This window comes from Poromitra crassiceps (genome assembly GCF_964638095.1).
Source record: "Poromitra crassiceps genome assembly, chromosome: 3".
NCBI lineage: Eukaryota > Metazoa > Chordata > Actinopteri > Beryciformes > Melamphaidae > Poromitra > Poromitra crassiceps.
Window position 1 is genome coordinate 77185733 of NC_139625.1, and position 9031 is coordinate 77194763.

At 45.2% G+C, this 9031-nt stretch overlaps 1 protein-coding gene across 1 annotated transcript in view; it reads right to left on the bottom strand.

Moving 5' to 3' along the window:
• The window catches only part of zeb2b (zinc finger E-box binding homeobox 2b), a gene marked incomplete at its 5' end in the record, with an annotated part of 42814 nt that extends 37726 nt beyond the window's left edge, over positions 1-5088 (bottom strand). Inside the window, 3 exon segments of the mRNA XM_083633163.1 lie at positions 1356-1652; positions 4925-4980; positions 4982-5088. Coding sequence (XP_083489289.1) covers positions 1356-1652; positions 4925-4980; positions 4982-5088 — 460 coding nt within the window.
• Between the last annotated feature and the right edge of the window lie 3943 nt (positions 5089-9031).

Genomic DNA, 9031 nt, shown 5'->3' on the forward strand with positions numbered 1-9031 from the left:
GAAGACAGTGTAGTCACCGTGTGTGTGACTGAAGAAGACAGTGTAGTCACCGTGTGTGTGACTGAAGACAGTGTAGTCACCGTGTGTGTGACTGAAGACAGTGTAGTCACCGTGTGTGTGACTGAAGACAGTGTAGTCACCGTGTGTGTGACTGAAGACAGTGTAGTCACCGTGTGTGTGACTGAAGACAGTGTAGTCACCGTGTGTGTGACTGAAGACAGTGTAGTCACCGTGTGTGTGTGACTGAAGGCAGTGTAGTCACCGTGTGTGTGACTGAAGACAGTGTAGTCACCGTGTGTGTGACTGAAGACAGTGTAGTCACCGTGTGTGTGTGACTGAAGGCAGTGTAGTCACCGTGTGTGTGACTGAAGGCAGTGTAGTCACCGTGTGTGTGACTGAAGACAGTGTAGTCACCGTGTGTGTGACTGAAGACAGTGTAGTCACCGTGTGTGTGTGACTGAAGACAGTGTAGTCACCGTGTGTGTGACTGAAGGCAGTGTAGTCACCGTGTGTGTGACTGAAGGCAGTGTAGTCACCGTGTGTGTGACTGAAGGCAGTGTAGTCACCGTGTGTGTGACTGACAGCTCAAGCCTGCACATCTGCTCAGGGAGATGAAAAGAAAAGATGAGACATCGTCTCTTTTCATGATGACTATTTGAGCCGTCTATGCGTGCGCCACCAGTTTAAGCATCATCACTGAAACGCTACAATCATATGAAAAGATCATCTCCAAGTGTTGATTTTGGGAGACAAAACAATAAGGCTATTATGTGAAAATATAGAGGAAGCCAGGCCGTTAAAGTGTCATCTGCTTCCCTTTAAGAAAAGAGTTAATATGTTTTAATTGAGTGCTTTCTATCTGCTAACGCAGCTCACGTTTATCAAATGGTGGAATTTTCATTTTGGAACAAATGTCTCCATATGTTGTCTTTGTCATTAGGACTGCAGATTGGTGTTTTGCAAACACGTCTCAGAGACACAACTCATGTCTGCTGCATTCATGTGGTGTCGGAGTCATCGGGGAAAAATGAGATCCCGACTGGAAAATTCACGTGAATGAGTCGTGAAGTCGGAACAACAACTCGGAAACTCACATTTGATTCTGCTCTCATGTGATTTGTATGGTATTTACCATTAGTTGCTGTCCACGAAGAGTGACCTAGATTAGTTAGAAAAATATATATTATCATCAGGAGCGTAGTGGAGACTAAACACAGTTTATCCACCTCTCTGAAATGAGGCAGAGAGGTCGGTTGGTCCGGAGAAAATTGGAAATTCGCATATCTGGTCGCAGCTATTTGCGAATTCACGCTCGTCTTCAATCTGCTCCACTATTTCTGTTTAGAGACCCTCACCTGTACCGTCGACGGAGGCGCTCAGCATGTCGTTGTCGGGCCAGATGTGCTCCACACCGCTGTCCCTCATCTCGTCATCCTCTTCGTCCTTGGTGAGCAGGCCGTGGCTCAGGGCCTGCGGCGAGGCCTCCGGGTCGGTGAGCAGGCCGTGGCTTGGGGCCCGTGGCGAGGCCTCTGGGTTGGTGAGGCTGGCTGGGCTGCCCGTGCCGTTGAGCAAGGCGTCTTCCTCGGACGCCAGCAGCTTGTCCTCCTCCTCCGTCTCCGAGCCTGTCTCCACCACGTTCTCGTAGTTCAGTGCTGTAACAAACAGAGACGCAGAGACAAAACAACTGTGGTCACTACTGAGGAATTTGGTCAAGGGCAGACTGGACTGAGATAGTGAAACAACGAGGTGGACATTCAACACAATAAACAAACAGGCAAAGTATTGTTTTAGGCTGAAATCGATCTGCATGAGGTCAATTCATAGTAGTGGTTCTCAATGTGCGGTTCGGTGACCCACCGAGGGTCCTTAAGGGGGTTCCAGAGGGTCCCTAGCAAATTTACGAATCGCTGAACTTCACCATTATTTCAACATTTGAAGCTAACACTATTAGAAAGTGTATAATAATGACTATTTTGATCATAGTTCCACTGTTAGTGGTGCCTCTCTACTTACAACATACTCTTTTCACAGCAGCTGTTGTGAGTGTTAAGGCAGGGTAAACACATGTAACCAATAGCATACATCAATGATGGTTCCATTCAGTTTATGTGTTCCAGTGCCAAGGTTACACGTGTTTACCCTGCTTTGACATCAACATGGCTGCTGTGAAAAGGGTCTATACATACAGACTGAGACAACAATCCAGTTATTCTTTCCCATGCACTTCTCTCTCTCTCAGATTATCATCCAAGAGACACAGGGATATATATTTTTAAATCTTGTGTTTGTGGCACTAAGGCTTTGACCCTTGTATTTCTTATTATTGGCTCCTCGTCATGTTTATTCTAAGCTTTTTTCCCTCCAAGTTTGTCTGGATAACAGCAGCAGCTAAACGCCTTAAAGGGACAGCTCACGGACTGCTACACCACAGCTAGCGGGTAGCTACGTCGAAAAAGAAAATAGTCCCTAGATGAAACTGCTGACAACAGGGTCTGTGGATTATCTTAAGCGGGTCATGATTTCTGGAAAGAGACACTGTTGAGTTTTTCAAATGTATTTTTTGTGCTTTGAGCAGCACAAGCTGAGTGCCATCCAGTTCCATGGTATTCAAGAGAAAGCAGACATCTCTACGGCCGATATCTCTCATAAATTTATGATTTTTGGGCGTGAATCGTCCCTTTTTGAAGCTACAGAGGACGTTTCAAAAGGGAATGTGACTTGTTTTGGAAATCTACTCTTAGATTAAAAGGTCATCCCACATCACTGCACGGTCCCAGGCCTTTTTCCCCCTTCTTCTTCTTCTTCTTCTTCTTCTTCTGTGGGTTACACCCCAATTACAGCATCCTCCACTGTGGAATCTGTGACTGAAGCACAGCGGTGAGGCAGACAGCTGCCGAAGAGATGTGCGCCAAAATAGCCACTAATTTTGTGTCCCGCTCGCATGCCTCGCATGCCAACGAGCTGCACCTTTCAGGACGGCTTTGCCTCTGAAGCATAGCCGCCGCGTTTCAGATGCTACACATAGCAAACACATTAGCCTACGACAGAATGCCATCGCTGCATACAGAAGGCTTAACCTATGGTAATTGGAATATTCATCGTGTGTGCAGCCTGTGAAGTGAAATGTTTTCTAAAAAATATATATAGAAGCAAGACAGAGCCTTAAGGCCTCACACACACACACACACACACACACACACACACACACACACACACACACACACACACACACACACACACACACACAGACACACACACACACACACACACACACACACACACACACACACACACACACACACACACAATCACTCCCAAGCAGTAGAGATGCCCCGCCCGGTGCCACAACATTGGGGTCCCAGACACAGCGGCTTGTGTGTAAATCAGGACTGAACTCAATCAAAGGTGGCTCTAGTGCAAATGAGTCGCCGGCCGCCGCGGGCAGGTTCTCACGCTGGAGCAGGGACGTCAGGAGACTTATTGGACGAATATGCATCATTATGTAAGCTAGGTTGGAGACGCAAAGAGTATAGAAGGCAAGAGACAAAGCTGTGGTGCTTTTTTGACAACAGCGCTGCGGCCATTTTGGCCTGAAAACACCTCATTGTGCCAATAGAAACAGCGCAGAACCATGACAGAGACTAGGGCTGCAACTAACAATTATTTTCATTATCGATTAATCTGTCGATTATTTTCTCGATTAATCGATTAGTTGTTTGGTCTATAAAATGTCAGAAAATGGTGAAAAAAATGTTGATCAGTGTTTCCCAAAGGCCAAGATGACATCCTCTAATGTCTTGTTTTGTCCACAAGCCAAAGATATTTAGTTTACTGTCATAGAGGAGTAAAGAAACCTGAAAATATTCACATTTAAGAAGCTCGAAATCAGAGAATTTTGACCCTTTTTCTTAAAAAATTACTGTCAAGTAATTCTGTCAAGCTGTTGCAGCTCTAACAGAGACACGATGGCAGTTTGTAGGCATGGCATTTTACTGGCATCAGTACCGTATTCTCCTTCAGGCCAAAATGGAGGATTTGCTGTGTGCAATGGAACAACCTATTAGCCTTAACTTCTTAGCAATGTAAGTTCTGTAACGGAGCAAGTAGGCACACTGAGACTCACGCACGTTTCAGTATTTTTACTATTTTCAACATTTTAGAAAAAAAATTAAAGGCATCAAAGCTATGAACTAACTAAATGGAAATTATGCAGCGACCAAAAAAGTGTGAAACAAATCAAAAGGATCATATCTTATATTATTTGCTTTTGAATAGTATGTTTCCGACTAATAATAGCAGCAATGAGCTCATAAGTCAACGGTTTAATATACTGTGAAATACACCAAACGCCTTATCCAAAAATACATACATTTGCTTCATCATAGGTGACTCCAAGCGCAATAAACAAGCCCAAACCTGGCAATGTTATAGTGCAAAACTCCATCCACTATTATGCTAGCAGTGGTTCTCAACGTGTGGTCTGGGGACCCACAGGGGTCCTTGATGGAAATGGATGACTTGTTAAAATTCAACATTATTTAATTGGCAGGAAGTTAACACAACACACTACCTACAACACAGTCAAGGCATTTTGGACAAAATCATATCTGACAATAAAAACATTGTGATGGTTTTTTTGATATAAAGGTAGAGAATCACTGCTATATAGCAACCTGACAAGTATCAAGATGGCCAAGCAGACAAAGTTCTTACATGACTTTTCATAAAAAAGAGATATCATACATATGAAAAGCCTCCCTCATCTCCTCCCCACACGTCTCCATATATACCATCGACTGGTCCGCACTTGCCTTCTGCCAACAACTGCACAACAGGTGCAAATTAAAAAGAAAACAGGGGCTTTCAAAACGTGGGAGGGGGTGAGGGGAGGAGGAGGAGGGGGGGGGGGGGTTGTGCTGGTGACCCGCTCCGAATACCAATTGACGGAGGAAACAAAACCTTTTCAGAGAGGTGTGATCACAAGGGTTTATGCAAGTTCAGACCAATGCTGCTCGGACGTGACGGGATGGGAAGCGGAGAGACTGGAAGAAACGGGAGGAATTCCTGGGTGGTCTGTACACTCCACATCCACCTTGGCTCACTTTAGAGACTGGGTCTGTACACTCCACATCCACCTTGGCTCACTTTAGAGACTGGGTCTGTACACTCCACATCCACCTTGGCTCACTCTAGAGACTGGGTCTGTACACTCCACATCCACCTTGGCTCACTCTAGAGACTGGGCTCCTATTGTAGAATGCACTAAAGTCAATCTATATTCAGCCTTCAAATCTTATATTTCTTAAAGCCAGAGAAATGGTGTGCAGAGAGGACAGATACAGTGTGCAGTGAGGACAGATACAGTGTGCAGTGAGGACAGATACAGTGTGCAGTGAGGACAGATACAGTGTGCAGTGAGGACAGATACAGTGTGCAGTGAGGACAGATACAGTGTGCAGTGAGGACAGATACAGTGTGCAGTGAGGACAGATACAGTGTGCAGTGAGGACAGAAACTGTGTGCAGTGAGGACAGAGACAGTGTGCAGTGAGGACAGAGACAGTGTGCAGTGAGGACAGATACAGTGTGCAGCGAGGACAGATACAGTGTGCAGTGAGGACAGATACAGTGTGCAGTGAGGACAGAAACAGTGTGCAGTGAGGACAGATACAGTGTGGACAGATACAGTGTGCAGTGAGGACAGATACAGTGTGCAGTGAGGACAGAAACAGTGTGCAGAGAGGACAGAAACAGTGTGCAGTGAGGACAGATAGTGTGCAGTGAGGACAGATACAGTGTGCAGTGAGGACAGATACAGTGTGCAGTGAGGACAGAAACAGTGTGCAGTGAGGACATAAACGGTGTGAAGTGAGGACAGAAACAGTGTGCAGTGAGGACAGAGAGGACAGAAACAGTGTGCAGTGAGGACAGAAACTGTGTGCAGTGAGGACAGAAACAGTGTGCAGAGAGGACAGATACAGTGTGCAGTGAGGACAGATACAGTGTGCAGTGAGGACAGAAACAGTGTGCAGTGAGGATAGAAACAGTGTGCAGTGAGGACAGATGCAGTGTGCAGTGAGGACAGAAACAGTGTGCAGTGAGGATAGAAACAGTGTGCAGTGAGGACAGATGCAGTGTGCAGTGAGGACAGATACAGTGTGCAGTGAGGACAGAAACAGTGTGCAGTGAGGACATAACAGTGAGGACAGATACAGTGTGCAGTGAGGACAGAAACAGTGTGCAGTGAGGACAGAAACAGTGTGCAGTGAGGATAGAAACAGTGTGCAGTGAGGACAGATGCAGTGTGCAGTGAGGACATAACAGTGAGGACAGATACAGTGTGCAGTGAGGACAGATACAGTGTGCAGTGAGGACATAACAGTGAGGACAGATACAGTGTGCAGTGAGGACAGATACAGTGTGCAGTGAGGACAGAAACAGTGTGCAGTGAGGACAGATACAGTGTGCAGTGAGGACAGATACAGTGTGCAGTGAGGACAGATAACTCCACTTGTCTCAATGCAGCTTCACTTGTTCAGGATGTCCTAGTCCAGTGTTCTCAAATTGGGGTCCGTGGACCCCCAGGGGTCCTTAAGGGGGTTCCATGGGGTCCCCAGCAAAAAGGAGAATAATTTATTTTCACTATAATTCCATCCATAAGTAGAGTCCATAAGACTATTTTGGTCATAGGTTTCATACACTTTCTCTAATGTGTTACTTACGGATGGAATGAGTGAAAGTGAATTATTCATGTTTTGCTGTGAACCACCTCTCTCAAGGACCCTATAGGGCTCCTCGAACCCCACTTTGAGAAGCACTAAATGGCTTGTTAACATGGAGATTGTTCGCTGTGTGAAGTCACACCTTCAAAGAACTTTAAAAAAAATCTAGAGGATCAAGTCAGCATAAAAGCGACCAAAGTTTCCCCCATCCTTAAATAGTTTCACATTCTGTTTCCATTCAGGTCATCAATCATTCGGTATGAGTGGGCGTCACTTTCTTCTCAAGAAGTGGATACCTCATCATTTACAACACAATTCCCATTCTCTCTCTCTCTCTCTCTCTCTCCTCTCTCTCCCTCTCTCTCTCTCTCTCTCTCTCTCTCTCTCCCTCTCTCTCTCTCTCATCTCTCTCTCTCTCTCTCTCTCTCTCTCTCTCTCTCTCTCTCTCTCCACCCCCTACAGCTTTGGGAGGGGGTGTGGCCAGGAGGCTTGGGAAGCGATCAACCCGTGGCTGTGAACCTGATCTGTGGATGCAGATTCAATGAGGACGTCTGAATGAAATGATCTCAGGCTGGACAGCTTTTAAAGGGCCCATTCTTCCCCCAATAAAAGGACGCAGGGAGCTTCTTTTCGTGGGGCGGCGGGCACATCCACCGCACCACCGTCCCATAATGCAACACTCCCATATAGCAATGAGAGGAGACGGGATAGGCGTCTAAAAAAAACAACAAAAAAAACAACAATTCTGGCACTGAAAACAAGTATGGTTGTGGTTGAGCATTTAGGTCTTCACAAAACTACAAAAACATCTCTTATATCTAGACTCATTTGAGGATTTAGTGACTTTTTCTTTAATCATCTCACTCCTTTTTCTTCCAGCATAATTTAACTTGTTTCAGGACATTTTCTTGGTAAAACTGAAATGTCTTCTTGGATAGAGTTTCTTCTTTCCAGACTATGTCTTCATTGTTTTATGATGATTTTGTTTTATGATGATTTTATGAAGTCATATTGGCATGAATCAAGTGACATTTACTGAAACCAGCAGATTATATCTGCCAGTGCAGAGAGAGGAATTTGACTAAAATATTAACTAAGCTTGATTTGAAAACAAAAAACAGTAAAGAAAAAAAAAAGAAAAAGAATCACTGTAGAGGTTATTATTATTATTTTTTTTAACAGTGCAAAGTGTAAAATCAACAGTAGAGAAGCTAGATTTGACTATTGTATTTGTCTGTCTTTGTGAGGAACATTGCAACACTGGGGCTTTTCACGTCTCCCGAATTACTCCGAAAAGGCAGACGCAATCTTCCCCGAGACGTCAGCTGTCTTCGATGTCTTACCTCTGAGGAGGCGAGATGACGTGCGGGGAGCTCGTCAAGTCAAACTGCGTCGGTATTAACGTCAACACACACGCCATTGTTTAGGTGCCACCGCTGACAAGAGCCTCTCCCTCTCACCCCCCCCAGCTCACTCTTAATCAACCTTTTGTGTTTGAAAAAGACAAAGAAAAGAGAGTGTTTACTTCTCTCCTGCTCTCTTACGTGAAGTGTCACCCGCGACAAAAGCCATTACAGCTGACGCTACGGCTGACGCTAAAAACTGTTGCTACCTGTTTGATATTGGCCTCCTTTCTTCTCTTTCTTTTCTTCAATCTCTCCCACCGTTTTGAGGTAAATAAAGTGGGAGAGAGAGTGCGCCTTTGACGCTGTTGCAAGATAATTAAAAATGACAACGCATAACGAGCACAATTCTTGTTTTAATATTAGGTTTGAAACTATCTGACACAACCCTTTCATGGGCCCGACATTATTCTGTCACTCACAGAGATTGCACAGAGGAGAGGAATATTGTCTATTGATTAGGGACGTGCGAGAGCATCGGCCGTGACAGGCTTTAAAGAGAGAGAGGGAGAGAGAGAGAGAGAGAGAGAGAGAGAGAGAGTCTATTTAAAATCTCATAATTTCTTTTGATGGAGATAAGAGAGAAATACTTGGGCTGACAGACAAAACAGCTTGTGATTTACTTCAGGTACAGAGTTGTCGAACTGCATTCAATGACATTTTTTAGAGTGTAAACCAAGAGACTACATAGCAAACACCAGAGGTGCGGGTTCGAGCCCCGGCCAGCCCTTTCTGCAGCGCTAAAATGAAGTGTGGAGTGAGCGCTGGCTAAGTGACACTAGTCCCACATGAGAATCTTGGGCCTAGTGCTGCTTTAACAACCTGAGGTACCTGCACTCTGTCCACGGAAAAGGAGAAAAGAAAAAACCTCTCTCCCAGTGCTAACAGGTGTCATCACACTTAGCAT